Raw genomic sequence first — 17,491 nt, 5'->3', positions numbered from 1 at the left:
TTTTTTTTTTCAAAAAGCAAATTTCACAAATGTACATGTTAAGAATTATTTTGAATCTTTTTTATTATTATTCTGTTAATCTTATGATAGGATTCCCTAGAGTCATTGCAACATGTATGCAGTCTATTGCTCCAATCTCCACTGCTCTAGGGAACATGAGGCAGATTGTGTTAATAGGAAATCCTATCACAGCCTTAATGTTCAGGTAGAGATGATGTGAATATGTTAGATGATTATTTTCTGTGAGATCAATCTTTAAATTAATAGTAACATTAACAGATATAACAATGATCTACTAAACATTTCATCTGCAGATGACTTGTGGTCATGAACATGATCAAGTTTGGATGTCAAATGGCCTGGCTCCAGTGCTTGACTCACGAATTTTCCATGAGTCTGTGTTGTGTCAGCGCTTTGAGGAAAGCAAGTTAAATTTGGTACAGTACAAAACACTGTTAATTTAAACTGAGCTAGAAAAACCTACACAATAACCCCCTATCATGACCCTCAGACAGGGTCACAGCACCGCTTCAGTGTGGCCCTCAGTAAAACCAGAGTTAAGATAGAGATGACCTTTGGCATCCTAAAGGCACATTTCAACTGTGTTCAGCCCTTAAGAGTCACCAGAGCGGGCATCACAGATAGTGGCTGCATGTGCCATTCTGCACAATATATTAGCCACCAGTAGAAAGGCGCGAGAAACACCACAAAACCAGCTTCTCCCCGATGAAACTGACCCGATCACACTTGACCACCCAGCTGGTGCAGATGTAGATGCAATCACCATACAATATTACACTTAATAAAAGCACATTGAAACTGCAGATAGGTCTCAAACTGTTTTATTGGTTTTGTGGGATGGGAGGGAGAAAGAGAGCAAGAGAAAGTTGCATTAATAAATATTCATACTAAAGTGTTACTTGGTTAAATAAGTTATACTATATATATATATATATATATATATATATATATATATATATATATATATATATATATATATATATATATATATATATATATATATTATATTATATACTGTATATATATATATATATATATATATATACTGAGATCAGTTTTATCCAGCTGTTTGATTTTGTTTGGAGCCTCCTCAGCTCACAGTCAGCTCCGTCTGCATTTCTCTTTAGCCTACATCTAATGACTGAAAAATACCCATTACATATCACACTAGTAACACTAGTAACAATGTCTATTTCTGATATCAGGAATTACTTTTTCACTAGTACTAGTTAAAGGAGGGAGGATTGTAGTGGGAGCACTGGGGTGTCAGGTGTGACTGTGTGGCAATGGCAAATGGTACATGGCTCACGAGTCAGGTAGGAGGGCCTGCCCATGCAGGGAGGTCAGGATCGGCTCGGTCAATGCCTAAAAGAACCGAGCGCACTCTCAGCATGACTTCTCCTCTGCACGCAATACAAGCCCACGTCTCATAGCATGCGCATGATCATTCCCCACACTCTCACGTTTGATCTTCTCTCACCTGCCGCTTTTACTCGCTCGAACACTTAACCTCGAAGCTCAAACGGCAAACTGGATATCTATCCTTGAGGACAACCAACCACTAATTTTTCTTTTTCCAGAGTAGGCCTATTCCCATACTGGCTACGGCTTGCTTCATAAGAATTCAATCTTCGCTTTCGCTTTCAGCTGGGTCTGCATCACTGGCGTCTGTTTGTCTGTCTCCATCTTTTATGGGATTTTTGAGCATTTGTTCTCCCGCCCTTCAATCAATCAATGAAGTAGTTTCTGGAGCGTGATTTATTCTACCCTTGTATTATTATTATTATTATTTTACTCAGTAACAGATATGATTTTAAAATGTAGCAAGGTACAATACTTCAAACTTAACATATTTAAGTAAAAGTAAAATTAGAAAAGTAAAATTAAAATTTAAGTAAAAGTAAAATTACAGATAAAAACTACTTTAAAAAAGCTGTACACAAAACAAAACTCAATTACGTAACACGAGTAAATGTAATTTGTTGTTACCTTCCACTTCTGCCGATCACAGACATGTTGAGTGCATGAATGCAGTGATCTCCTCATTGTTTCTGCACACTAACAAATGTTTTCTTCATAACTAACAGTGCAAACATAATGTAAATAAGAGATTTGTTGATACTGTAAAGTCACCAGCTGGAGTGCCCTTGAGAGCCACCAGAGGCAAATCATTATTCACTCACTACTACATTTCCCATAATTCACTGCCCGGACTCATCATCCCTGATTATCACATTCACCTGTGTCTCATTATATTGTTTAGTTCACCCCATATAAGCCTGGTTCACCTCATCATTCCCTGCGAAGTCTTGTACGTTATTCCACTGCATTTCTGAGCGTTTCATTTGTTGTTGTTGTTGTTGTTGTTGTTGTTGTTGTTGTTGTTGTTGTTGTTGTTGTTGTTGTTGTTGTTGTTGTTGTTGTTGTTGTTGATCTCTGCCCTTTTCCTGTTTCTGCTTCACCCTCTGGATTTGTCTGTTTGTTGGATTGCCTGCCTGTGTATGACCTTTGCCTGGATTTTATTACGATTCTGAATAACACTAAATAAACTGCATTTGGATCCTCAACCTTCGTATCTCAGAGCAGTACGTAACAGATACAACGGCAGTAAGTCAGTCAGTGCAAGAACTCAGTCCAGAATCTAGAACTCCAGAATGCAAGTCCAAACTCATGCTGTTGGCCGAATTTCGTGTTTATTTTCACACCTTCAGTTCCACTAAAGCTCACAAATCAGTTTTTTATAACAGTAAAATCTCTTTTCATGTAGTCGCGATGTTATATTGTATCATGTTTATCAAAATAAAATTGATACGATTTTGCACCGGCACTTATAGCGAGTGAGTTATAGGCTTGTGCGTTTGTCTAACAGTTGTTCTGTACAGTTTAAACTTTGTTCCGATTAAAAAGTTCAGAAACAGAACCTCCCTGTTCTTGTCGTTCTTCAGACTTTACAATAGTATGAATGTTTGAAAAAAAAGCTAATGCTGAAAGTTGAGTCTGTCCAGTCTTATTTCTGGCATTATGTTTTAATTCGCTTTAGGGCTGAGAATGTCCGCTCGACAGAAGCAGAGGACACAGCGACAGTCACCGCAAAACATTAGGATGTGTAAAGCTGCCCCATGCTCTAACAGATTATTTGATGGAAATCAATGAGATCAGCAGGACTTTTGCCTTCAAAATCAGTCATGGCATACATTACAGTTAATTCTGTTTTTACCCGGACAGATCGAATGAGTTCAGTGGCTGGATAAGGGATTTTTTTTCAAGAAACATTAAATTTGTGGGTTGAAAATCTATTAAATCTACAGAAAATATATTTTAGTTTATGCAGCGCATAAAGCAGTGCAACGAAGAGAAAAGCTTGAAATTAAGAGAATGGACTATTGGGAATAATTTAATACTCATTTATGGAAAAAATAAATTAAAGTGCAAGTCAGTGATTCTGATAGTGTTTAGGCCAGCAGAGAAGGCGTTTCTGGCCCTGTCGGCCCACCACTGTTGACTATAAATACAAAATGGCTGATAACTGATGAGTGTATAACAGTGAGATCAGACCTTTTCTTAATTTATCTTATTAACAGGACTGATGAAAGATATAGAGATCCACATGCATGAGATTAGCCTTCCATTACTTACCAGACTGTTGTTAAACTAGAAACATGAGCATCATAGAGCAAGAACTGATCCCAAATTACTGTACAAAATATCAAGAAGTCAACAGTGTCTTGTCAGTTATTCCTTACATATTATTAATTCTCTTTATTTCAGATCGTCTGCCTGTTCCTGTCCTCATCATCAGTGACTCTTCACAATGTTCTTCTTCATCATCATCATTTTCATCGATGTGTATAGTGTTGAATGTGTGTGATGCGACTCTCTCCTGGTACGCAGGAATCAGTGTATTGTCCAGCATCAGTGTGTGTGATCTCAGCATCAGTCTCTCTCTACCTCTGGAGGTGGAATATCAGGATAAAAACACCTACAGCTGTGTGCTGAACAATCCCATCAGCAACCAGACCACACATCTGGACATCAACACACTCTGTCACACATGTGCAGGTACCACAGCTCTGATGATATTATTCACATTCATTCACTAATGTGTTGATTTTATTGAGACTTATAACTTAAGATGCCAGACATGATGAATGTGCTTCTGTCTCCTCTTTTTTTAAAACTGTTTTTTTTCTTTTTTTTTTTTTTTTTCTTGTGTGGACAATAAAAATTAGATATTTTTAAATTCACGAAAGACTTAAGTCAACTTGTTGAAAATTTTTATTTAATTTATCATTTGTTTTATTAGTTTCTCCAGAAGGCCACGCCCCATGTTGTGATTCAGTTAAGGCTGTGCTGCGATTGGTCGTCACTGCGCTGATGGGCGTGGCTTCTGCGGCTGCTGCTGTTCTTCTGGTCAATGACATCAGAGCTTCAAGACGTAAAACGGAGAAAACTGAAGAGATGTCATAAATATTGTGGCATATACTGGATGTAATAGTAAAGGTGAAAATATGTCTAATTGTTTAGTGATGTGAAACAAAGGTTTGCTTAACCATTCTCTATATTTGATGCCAAAATGGCGAATATTCTTTAATATTTCATTTTATTACTCTTTAATGCAATCTTTTTTTCATTCTGTTTCATATTGAATGCAGAACCTCCACAAAAACAAAAGTAAAAATATTTGTCACCCCAATAAATCGTCATAATAAGAATAAACTATGAATTCAGATTCAGATTGAATGACGGTTGAATAAAAACACATTTACAGCATGAAGCAGTTTATTTAAAACACAAACAGTGTAAATGTACACAACATAATACATGGGAAGAAATACAGTGTAAGAGATCATGTTTTCAGTAGACTTAATTCTGGATGCTTTTTTCCTATTCATTTTCTCCATTAGGATTTCACTCAAATATTTATGAGCCATTAATCAAACCACCAACCTCCAATATGAATCACAGAACAAACTTTGATCTGAAGGAACAAGTGTTTATAAAAATAAGGAAAAAAAAAACGCTGGTTTAAGACTGCTTGACATCTTTTATGATGGAATGAACTGCAATCCCATGATGCAACATTTGCCATAATAGTTTTAAAAACAAAAATCAAGATTTAAATTTGATATTTACATGTATTTTAGTAAAGTGTGGTAAATGTGTCTCTCTCACACGTGTACCGCATTGTCCTGCAAAATCACATCAACATGCAGCAACAGAGCGATAACCAGCCGCTGTTCTTCTGGTCAATGATGATCAATAACAGAGAAATACAGCAGATATCACTGAGTTTATCCATTTATGTTTTGAAAAAGGATTTCAACTCAACATTTCATATGCCTGTGAATTTTGAACTATTTTGCATCTGTTTATCTCTGTATCTACTCAAGATTATTTTGGAAATATTTAGCAATCAATATTAATAGAAAATGGGGTGTATATGTGTATTTGATGTGATTTATGTATTTTTTATTCTCTCTTTCTGGCATATAATGTAAATAAAGTGATTATCGTGTGGAATTGAATAAAAAAAAAAAAAACATTCATCAGATATCATAAATATTGTAAACTTTATGTTTGCCTTTTCAGACGCTTTTCTCCTGAGCCAATATATGTTGTATGTTGTGTCCATCTGGTGGCCAAAACTTGAATATTCATCAATATTTCACTTAACTGAATTCATCCATTTCTTTGCCATTTACAGTTTCTAAATTAGTTTCATTGCTTTGCAAATTTTCACTTTGCTTTATTTTAATTACAGAACAAAGCTGCAAATGCTTTAGAAACATAATTGTAGAAATATTTGTCATGTGTCAATAAAATACCATACAACACCCACCCATCTGATAATCATCTATGAATCATATATCAGCCTGTCTTTGTAATTCAAGGGTTTTTATAAAAAAATAAAACAAAATGAATCAGTTCGTCCAGCAAACACTTTATTAATTCGTTGAAAAGGGTATTTTTCATGGTCACCGAAAAAAAAAAACATCTTTCTTACCATGTAGGCCTACCACGCTTAGAGTGTGTAACAAGATCGAAATAATAATTTTAAACATATATGTAAATGCTTTATGGCTTTATGCGTGTTTCTATGGCCTCTGTTTTGCCACATGATCACATTTTTCACAGCAATAAAACCGTCTCATCTGATGGTCGCCATGATTACTGAGGCCTTTTCTGCTCTCCTGTCTCTTTTCGGGGGATGTTTGATGACTAAGAGTGGGCTCATTTTTTAACTGTGTAACCCAATCTCTGAGTAAAAATTAAATAATGATGCTGTTCTAAAGTCATTTTACCCCCCTGTTATCTGACTCCAAATCTCAGGATAAAATTGTAATTTTGACCCACAAAACATCTGTCACATTTATCTTTTGGCTTTATTGCTTTATCTTTCACCATAAAATAAATGATCAAAGTTGAGTTGGCATGGAGTGACCCTTATATGCTGTTGAGTAAAATGATCATGTTAGTATACTTGTGCCTATAAGCAGCTTCTGGTAACACTACGATCAGATGTGTGGAAGGTAAATGGCAGAAAGCAAAACAGTAATCTGAATTCACATATTCATATATTATAAGTTTGTAAGTGTTAAGAGTTAAACATGTAAATAGAAGAGTGGAAGTTCTGCATTTTTTAAATTTATTTATTGATAAAGTTCATTACAAATCCACAAGAATAACACCTTACTGGAAAAACATAAACACCTTGAACCTTCAAATGAGACTGAAAGTACAGATGTTCTGTTTGGTATCATAAGCCATATTCACACAGCAACAGAATACAGTTGTCTGTCCTGTATTTGAGCATAGAGCCTCAAATTCCTGATTTAACAGGACATTTAGATAAATATGTAAATAATTGGTAAATAAATTAAGTCTATTAACATAATGCTTTATACAATACATATTGTTTCAAATCAGCTAATGATTATTCAAAGTAATATAACAGCAACAGCAAATCTTCCGGCCGATTTATTAGTTTTATAAAAAGCTGTACTAACTGTTACCATAAAAAAATAAATAAAAAAAACACTTACCAATCAGAAGGCAAAAGCACAGCCAGAAAAAAACAAAACACATTATTTAAACATTTTCAACCACTTGAAGTGGCCAACTGATACAACGCCAGAATATGATTTCCTTCCAGAAAAAAAGCTTTATTATTTTCTTTGGAATAACACATAAACCTGCTATCCAGATAGCATTGCATGGAGTCTGACCACTGTCTTGTGTAGGAGGTTTAAAACATGAGCGCTCTTTTACCTGTCAATCATTTTGGATGACAGGCCGTGGAGGCGGGGTTTTGAAGAGAGAAGGTGTGGCTGAAGATATGGGGCGTGGTCTAATTCAGTCTGCACAACTTTACTGTCTACAGGCTCTCACTGGTTTTCAGACTTGACTGGAACTATTTCAGACCACTGAACTGTTGAAGAAAATGTTTCACACATTTGCTTTTCGCTGTTTGTGCTGTTGCTGTCTGGTTGGTGAGTGACAGAATATATGTATACTTGCTTGTTATTTGTGTGGACCAAACCTTAAAATACAATATATGAATATGTGTGAATTCAGATATTTTGCATACTGCCATTTATTTTACAAATTTTTCTGTTTTTTTTTTTCTCTTCTTCTATGCCAGTTTTTCTATTGTTCCAAAGTCTGTAGTCACTTCAAAACAACTTCAAACTTCAAATAAATCTTTATTAAAACAACTTAAATTGGGAAAAGGGTAACTAAATTGTAAACTGTGTGTTCTCCAGGTGTGTTTGGTGGCGATGCAGTGAAATCAGTGTCACTAGCCGCGTTTCCATTACCCTTCAAATTGCGCAAATTGAAATTGCGAATTGAAAGTACGCTTAATGGAAACACGTCAATTTCGCAAAAACTCCCATTTATCGCAAAAAAGTTTTTACGCTCTCATGAGGTGGTTTTTCAGGCAATTCGAAAAAGGAATATTTCGCAAAACTGCAATGGAAACAGTTTTTGCGCATTTACAGTCACCTGACTTAGAAGACGCAGTGTGTTTAAAGTCCATGTATAGCTACGCAAATAATAATAATTTTATATTATTTTATTATAACATTTAATAGGCTATATTTAGAAGACGCTTTTATGCAAAAAAAATGAACAAAGCTGAGCGTGGAGCGCGCACTGCATGGCACGGAGGCGTGGGTGCGAACACTTGCATTTTCCTATCAACAGTGGAAACAACTTATTTTCTGGTCAGACAGAAAATAATAATACATTATTCTCAACCACTTTTATTTGTGTAAACTCACAATAACAAGAAAACGCTGTGCTTAAACAATCAGACGCACTTTCATGATCTCCGTAAACTGGAGCGCGAGAACTGAAACAAAATATAGCCTATGTAGGCTAAAGCTTGAAATGTCCAGTTTAAAACGAACAAATTCGAATCGAAAGCTAATAGGCCTACCTTCTGATTATGTAGGCTAATCCGTATGAAAGTTGCATTTCTCTCTTCATCTGCTTAACAGCGGAGATGGAGATGTGATTTTAGCCGACACTTAGAAAACAATAGTTTATTAAATGGCTCTTCTCATTCAGCACTGCGGGAAAGACATCACAGTTTCTAATTTGGCCTTAGAAAACCAGTAAAATCGACATGTTTTCCATATTAATTTTGTGAATATTTTAAATGTTTAATAAAGGGGCAAAAAGTCATAAACAAAGCGCAGCAGTTGTGTGTAGCCAGTTCAAATTAAAATTTTGGTGTTCAACTTTGCGTTTTAAAAAGACAACAACCGTTCATTTTTCGTTTTTCAAGTAGGGGTTAAAAAAGGAAAAACAGACACAAAAGTAGCCTACATGGATCGTTTAGACAGAATACGAGACAGAATTCTTTATTAAATTCATAAAAGAAACAATAATTTGCCTATAGGAATTCTGGATTCTAAATCTCAAAGAAATGCCACAATCAAATCCTCGGAGCAGGAATGAGGGCGAAAAACCCAGAAACTCCTTATACGTGTCGTTCGGGGGTCTTTCCCTGCCATTAATGCTTGGATAACACACCACGTCTCCTTCCATTAATAATAATAATAATAATGTCTAATGCGGTGGCTGTGATATTATAACCAACGTCCGTTGCCGTGATTTTTGGAATGACTTATCGCGAGAGAAAAAAAGACGTTTTAGTCGCATAACATCGGTTAATGGAAACGCCGTCATTTCGCAATAGTTTTTTATCGATATTTAGATAATAGCGCAAAACATTTGCGCAAATCTGTAATGGAAACGCGGCTACTGATGGAGGGAGATTCAGTCTCTCTAAACTCTGATACTGAACTAAAGGATGATGATGTGATTGACTGGAGGTTTGGAACTAACGAGACTCTATTAGCTAGAATCAATAGAGAGCTTGATGAGATCTTCATTCCTGACGGCACTGATGGGAGATTCAGAGACAGACTGAAGGCGGATGATCAAACTGGATCTCTGACCATCATGAACACTAGAATCACAGACTCTGGACTTTATGAAGTGACCATCAGAGGAAGAAAGACCACATTCACTCTTACTGTCTATGGTGAGTAGAGAATTACAGCTCACTCTATTATATATTACAGAAGTGCCATTTTATTGTTATAATTTTTCTTAATACAAAATAAAAAAAAATCATTTATTTGTGATCTTTGAAATTTCTCTATGACACTATAATTCCATTTTAAATATTAATCCATATAGGCTTCTAAAAACACTGAAAACTGACAATAAAAAAAGCCTCTAACTTTTGTAGTGATGATAATTTGTCTCTTTCACACCTGTCATACTGTCATAGTGTTTTAAAACTCATAAAGCTCACTCAGAAATGAAAGTCATGCAAGCAATGGCCAGGTGCAAATATGATGAACTACTGTATCTCCACATAAAAAGCTTTTTATTTCTGCACACTGAGGATACGTTTCCATCAACGATGTGATAAAATCGGAATAGTTTTTCCTTTGCGTTTTTCACGTACAGATGACACCATTGTCAAAGCGATCCCCGTTCACATGGATCGGCGAAAACGATTAAAAACAGTATTCTGCTACCAGGCCAGTAGTTGGCAATGTCTGTAAAGAAACACACGCGACTATAGACTGAACACATAATACACATGCACATGATGTCACCATTTTCACTAATTCATGTTTTTGTAGTTTAGACTGACACGAAAAACTGTCATTTTATGTAGCTTTTATCACGGTGATGTAAGTTCAAATGTTCGTCTTTTAAATAAGTTTGGTTTTAGTTAGTTATTTGATGTTAGAAAAACGGGGGTGTGACACCATGATTGACAGCTGTGATTGACAGCTTCTCTGAGCGAAGTAATCACTGAGGTGTCAACAGACTTTTTGGGGGATTTTCGGGAGGAGATTGGAGCTTAAACTTTAATTTAGTAAATACATTTAATTTAAAACTTAAGCAGAGTAGACCAATCACAACAGACTGAGCCATCTGACCAATCAAAGCAGAGTAGACCAATCACAACAGACTGAGCCATCTGACCAATCAGAGCAGAGTAGACCAATCACAACAGACTGAGCCATCTGACCAATCAGAGCAGAGTAGACCAATCACAACAGACTGAGCCATCTGACCAATCAGAGCAGAGTAAACCAATCACAACAGACTGAGCCATCTGACCAATCAGAGCAGAGTAGACCAATCACAACAGACTGAGCCATCTGACCAATCAGAGCAGAGTGGGTTTAGAGAGAATGAATCTTTGAACTAAAAGTTTTCAGCCTCTTTGAGAAATGATGTAATGTTCAATGTTTATGAATATGGAATATTCCATATAAAATATTCCATGAGAAAATTAAAGTGTTTTTTGACATTGGATGCTTGTAAATCTATTGTTGCAGACTCCAAATCAAAACTATATAGAAACCTTTAAAATAGCATAATGGGGCACTTTACAAAATCTGCAGAATGACAGCACATTTAATTTCATGATATTTTTAATGTATTTTTTACTGTATTGTATTCTACAGCTCAAACTGCAGAAGGCCTCACATTTTCAGATATGGAATATGAATGTAGTTTCATCTGTTGGTTAGATCAGTGGTTCTCAACTCCAGTCCTCGGGACCCGCTGCTCTGCACATTTTGTATGTCTCCCTTATTTAACACACCTGAACCAGATCATCAGCTCGTTAAGAGAGACTCCATGAACTGAACTGAGTGTGTCAGATAAGAGAGACATACAAAATGTGCAGAGCAGTGGGTCCCGAGGACTGGAGTTGAGAACCACTGGGTTAGAGAGTGTGTGCATGAGAACGTGTTTATCACTGGACATTTGTGGTTAATGTGCTTTTGTGTTTGCATGTCTTGAGCCGTAAATAGTGTGTGTTTCTGTGAATCGTGTGGGTTGAAGTGACTTCCACAATTTAACTTCATCTTTATGAGAAACAGTTTTACTGTGAAAAAGTACAGAATCAGTGAATGCTAATGTCTGACAAAACACTCTCTGTGATATCTGTGAATGTGAAATATTGATAATATTGATATATTATATATTGTATATCCTATACTATGTCTATGTTAAATATATGGATGTTCAGCTGAATATGCATTTCCATGATTTGCATATTAAAGCTGAGACCTTTCAGATAAGCAAGTTAGAAGTTATTTCTAAGAAGTTTCCCCTATTCTTGTTATAATTATAAAAAATAATATATATATATATATATATATATATATATATATATATATATATATATATATATATATATATATATATATATATATATATCAATCAATCATATGTTGGTCTGTCAATGACAAAAACAAGTGAATCATTTTAAGAATGTATGTATGCACAAGTGATGGTTTAATTAATAACCTTTTCTATAGCATAAGAGCTTAAGCTTTGTTGCAACCGCTTGCGTGTATCATGACAAAAGCTAACCACCATCATCATGTCATGTGACTGATGCTCTATATTAAAACTTCCTTCAGCAGACTGTGAAAAACACATGATTATCTGACACTATTAAAACCCTCCAAGGAACTTTACCACTGTTAGTCATTAATGTAAAGAGATGCTTTTGCCCGCAAAAGTTTATAATTACAGTCTTTTTAAGGCTCTGCTAACCAGCTAAACCGTGAGCGTCTGTCGATATGGACGGTTCTTTGAGCCCTGCTCAGGGATTGATACAGTTGTGGTTAAAAGTGATGTCTGGAGGGGATGTTTGCACAATATTTGCTTTTAATAACACTTCAGGTTTGATTAAACTATCAAAATATGAGGAGTATGTGAGTGTATTGTATTTACTGCTAAGACAGAACATGAGATCAAACACCCTGCAATAAAACAATAAAACTATAACTAATCTGGTGAGAATATCTCAAAGAAAGAGCACATAGGACACAGGCTTGCTCAAACTTCTCTTCTTTGTAGTTGTCTAATAAACCAGGCATTGTGAACTGCAACGATTGTTGATGAATGCATTTGTTCCTCTTTTGTAATCCGCTTTGGATAAAAACATCTGCTAAAAGCATAAATGTGATGTAAATGTTGGTGAAACAAAGCTTTTCTTACCAATGTTCTCTCTGAACTGGACCGGAAAAGGGTTATTAGAATAATCTGGTGTATTGGGCCATCTAGTGGCCACAACGATAATTCTTCATTTTATTTTTTAATAACATCCATTTTACATTTCTTTGTTAATTACACTCTTTTCATTTTTTATTAGTAATTTATGTGATGTTGCTATTCTATTTCGTTTCATAGTTGTATGCAGCAACTAAATGCTGCAAATACAAATATGTGTCATGTAATATATTTATGAAGGAATGAACTACAATCCCATGATGCAACATTTGCCAAGATTCTTTGATATTTTTGTTTTTCTTCAAGAAAATCAATAATTGCATAGTATAATAGAAAATGTATCTCTCTCACATGTGTGCTATTGTCTGGAGGATAGTGCTAATATTGTCCTGCACAATGTTAGGTAACTGGTCTTAAAATAGCTGGTTTATCCAAATATTTAAAAAATATGAAAAGTCTCTTTCCAGAATCTTAACCTGCTCTGCTGAGCTGTGTTGGAGCAAGGGTCTTCATCTGACACTTATTATAATAACTCCTGTGATAAAGTGCTTGTGATGCTCATCTGTTGATGTGGAGAAAAACATCTGCTAAATGACTAAATGTAAATGTGGAGTGAGTTTCACACAGTTAACATGAGGTTTATTGAATCATCAGAAAGAGTTTTATTGCCAGGTGTGTTTGAACACACAAGGAATTGACCTTGGTATTGAAGCTTCAGTCCACACATATAAATATAACAAGACACATAATAACATTTAAGAATAACAAATATACAAAAGCATAAAAACACAGATAGGTTTAGTCAGAATAAATAAACGTACAGTATTTTGAATAATAATAATAATAATATGAATAAATTGGACTAAATTTGATCTTAGGTTCAATGCTCAGACTTCGCCTGAACTTCATCTGACCAACACAAATCTAACAAGAGTTATTATGCCAAAGCATTCGTTTTTATTAGTGTTTTCTATAAAGAATTTAATTTGAGTTGAAATCTCAAAAAGAAATTATGAATTTTAGGATTTATTAATATTCAGGTCATGACTTTGTGAACTAAATCTGCTGTTAAAGCTGAGCTGTAAATGCTTGAATGTGGGCATGTTCATATCATCATCTCAAAAAGTAAAAAACACAACATAACATTAAAATAATGCAATTTTTCCACTTGGATTCTTCCCTTCCATTTCAAATGATATAAAACTATGTAGCCTATGCATGTTCATTTTACGATGTTATGCATTTAGCCCTGGGACGTCTGTTTTTATTGTTTGTTAATACACATTACATATTATGCATCTGCATCCATCACTACTGACTTTCATAATGATGTTAGACCCAGCAAACACTTGATTTGTGTAGCAACTTCATTATTTACATACAGCTCTTTTAAACTTGGATTGAATACATGGCCATTCTTCACATTCTTCATGCGCTTGGAAACAGTGAATCATTTAGCAAAACAATTGGTTCAGTGGATTTAATGTTTCAAAAAGCTTTGTTTCTCTCATCACTATAACAAGACTGTCCAAATGTATAAGTGACTTCTTAAAACTCGGCGCCTGTGAAGAGACGACTCGACGCTGGCGATGTTTATGCCCTAAATCAATACATGATTAACTAACTGTATTTCTCTATGTACATTTCTGAAATGCACTTTCTGTAAAGCTGCTTTGAAACAATATGTATTGTGAAAAGCGCTATACAAATAAATTTGAATTGAATTGAATTTGAATTAAAAAGACAAGCTCAAAGTCACCTATAATAAGTAGACTTCTATGTGTGTGAACAAATGTCTTTGCACACACACTCTGTGTCCCATTGTGAAATCCCACAATCCACTTTAACATTTAGACAATGTCTCCCCAAGAACATCAGGACTGTCCGCTTTAAATGACTGTGACTGATATTTAGATTTTTCTCATGTTTTAGCTGCTACTACGCCTGATCCTTTCACCAGCAGAGACGCATCATCATCATCATCATCATCATTATCAGGATTGCCAAAATGTGAACATGTTAACATCACTGAACTCTGTCAGACATGTGCAGGTACATCAATGGTCATATGAGCTTTTTTGCAGGAATGCATTTAAGAAATATTAATCTAAAACTGACTTACTCATGTCATTCTAAACAACAGGTTTGAGTTTTTTCAGATATCTTTTACTGATATCCAAGCTCCTGACAGAGAATGAAATCTCAATTCTTTTTTTATCATTGCTCATTTGTTTCTCCAGAAGGCCACGCCCCCTGTTGTGATTCTGTTGAAGCTGTGCTGCGATTGGTCGTCACTGCGCTGATGGGCGTGGCTTCTGCGCTTGCTGTTGTTCTTCTGGTCAATGACGTCAGAGCTTCAAGAGAATAACAGGAGAAAACAAAACAGATCACATTGAATTTATCCAGTTAAGCATGTTTTAGAGAAAGTCAACATTTCATATAAAATATTTCTGTTTTTATCACTATATCTACTGAAGACTATTTTGGAAAGATTTAGAAATCTATATTCACTAGTTCATCTATAAAATGTTTGATCAAGTAGTCAGAAGTGCCCCTAATTAAATCCCCATTAAGAACAAGTTTATGAATCTTTATGACTTCTAAATAATATTGAATAATTGTTGTTGTGTATCATAATGGATCATCCATTTGTATCAATGATCATCACTGTGTATCATGGTGACACATGGTCAAATAACAGATGACAGAATAAAAGATTATTAGGTAGCTGATATATATATATATATTGGTTGTGGACATTATTTCATTCATTTTCAGAGTGATGATGCAGTTTGTTTTAAATCTTCTTAAGGTGAGACAACAGTCAGAACATATCAATAATTAAATTGAAATGGCTTTTATGGTGTTTAATGATAGCTATATTTTTTTCTGCTATTGGAAATCAGTAGTATAGTATACGAGACTATATTAATGCACACACTTTATTACACACTTAACTGTCTTAGATACTTATGAAAAACATAGGTTTTCAAAAATGAACATACAAAATTTACATTTTCACTATAGATATGTGTAATTTGTGTTGTAGAACAAAACTTTAAAGTATGGTCAAGTCATGTTTACCACAGGCTTTATTTTACTCATAAATTGAAAATCCCATAATCAAATTCAAAATCAAACTATGATTATTCATTATGTTCAGCTGTGGTCTTATTACTTCTCATTGTTTGTCAGGATCCTATATACAAGTTCCCTTGTTTCAATGCCCCTTTGTCGGTTCTCATTAACATTTGTGTTACGTTTGGTGTAGTTATCTTTCTGTTAATAAAGTCATTTTAATCTTAATTTTCGAGTCTTGCTAACACCACACTCAGCAAGAGTGACAACAGACTCATTAACACAATGGCAAAGCTCATTAAAAAAAAAAAAAAAAGTATAACTATTAGGAAGTTGCTCGGTTGAAACACAAAGACAGAAGTAGATCTTGATTCTTTTCTCTAGATGACTTTACTTCAGATCACAACTTAAAAAACCCAGAGCTGTTGGATGAAAAACATGTTTTTTCCTGGCTGTGCTTTTGTCTTCTGATTGGTAACTTACAAATATTGTGTGTGTGTGTGTGTGTGTGTGTGTGTGTGTGTGTGTGTGTGTGTGTGTGTGTGTGTGTTCAGGTAGAAATTAGATTAAAAGCACATCAGTAAATAAGTCAGAAGATGTACTCTCACTTTTATTTGCAGATATTACTATGAGATGTAGGGGAGAGCGGGGCACAACCTTACCCTTTTTTCGACTTTCTCAGGTTTCTCAAAATCACTTGGGGTTAAGAGTATTTATTTTTTTTATTTCACACGTCTACAATTATGTGTTTTGTTTCATGTATACTTTTTTTTCCTTATTTACCCCGAATTAATTGAAGTGAAATGTGACAACTGTAGGATACTGTAGGTGGAGCAAATTGTAAGTTTGTAACATGAACATATACTGTTTGACAGCTTAAAATGTAATCTGATCAAAAAAAAAAAAAAAAAAAAAAAAAAAAAAAAAATATATATATATATATATATATTTATAGAAATGGTTCTTTAGAATCAAGTCAAAAACCCTAGGGTTCTATATAGAACCCTACAGAACATTTTGTTAAGAGTGGAGAAAGCTGGAAGAGAAACAACAGAACACTGAAGTGCAGGTCTTCAACGACCCACTGTCCCGCAGAGTTCAGCTCCAACTCTAATCAAACACAACTAAACCAGCTCATCAAGCTCTTCAGGATTGCTTGAGAATCACAAAAAAGCTGTGGCCTGTTGCACGAAGCTAGCTCAACAAACTCTGAGTTTCAGAGTAGATTTACAAATCCAGATAAATCCAACCTGGGGCCTATACCATAAACCTGGTTTAGGTGGCTAGCCCAATACAGTATGTTTCAGTTTAGTTTGCGCCAACCCTGGGTTTTAGGCACCATGAAAGTGGTTTGGCTTTTAGCAGTGTTCATCGTCATAGTAACTCACGCTCCACGGCTAACCTGGTTAGGTGATGTTCCAGGTAAGAGGTTGCAAACCAAACATGGACCAATCAGCTGTGAGCAAAGCGATAAAGTCACTCCACCTGTTTCTACTCCAAATTAAAGGTCACTACATAGCAAATGATTTTTAAAGACAAAATCTTCTGGCTTTTAGTAATGCTTATTTAGAATAATAATTTAGTATGATTTGGATGTTATGTAATTATTATACCCTTAGTCAATCACACATGTATCATTTTAGTTCAGGGTTCACCAATCTCGGTCCTGGAGGGCCGCTGTCCTGCAGAGTTTAGCTCCAACCAGCTCCAACACACCTGTTTGAAAGTTTCTAGTATGCCTAGTGAGACCTTGATTAGCTGGTTCAGGTGTGTTTAATTGGGGTTGGAGCTAAACTCTGCAGGACAGCGGCCCTCCAGGTCCGAGATT

General features: G+C 35.2%; 2 protein-coding genes across 2 annotated transcripts in view; both read left to right on the top strand.

Annotated features, from left to right (window-relative positions):
* The window catches only part of LOC307169642 (uncharacterized protein), a gene marked incomplete at both ends in the record, with an annotated part of 160,440 nt that overhangs the window by 16,799 nt on the left and 126,150 nt on the right, over nt 1-17,491 (top strand). The window lies entirely within an intron of this gene.
* LOC307170526 (uncharacterized protein) lies at nt 9,277-15,889 on the top strand (the record flags this gene model as incomplete). Its single annotated transcript, XM_079891650.1, has 3 exons — nt 9,277-9,574; nt 14,518-14,637; nt 14,826-15,889. 3 exons carry the CDS (start codon nt 9,277-9,279, stop codon nt 14,951-14,953), a joined length of 546 nt encoding a protein of 181 aa, XP_079747776.1. The 3' UTR covers nt 14,954-15,889.

Source organism: Squalius cephalus (assembly GCF_949319135.1).
Source record: "Squalius cephalus genome assembly, chromosome: 13".
Taxonomy (NCBI): domain Eukaryota; kingdom Metazoa; phylum Chordata; class Actinopteri; order Cypriniformes; family Leuciscidae; genus Squalius; species Squalius cephalus.
The sequence above is the reverse complement of the archived record's forward strand: the minus strand, read 5'-3'. Positions and strand labels throughout refer to the sequence as shown.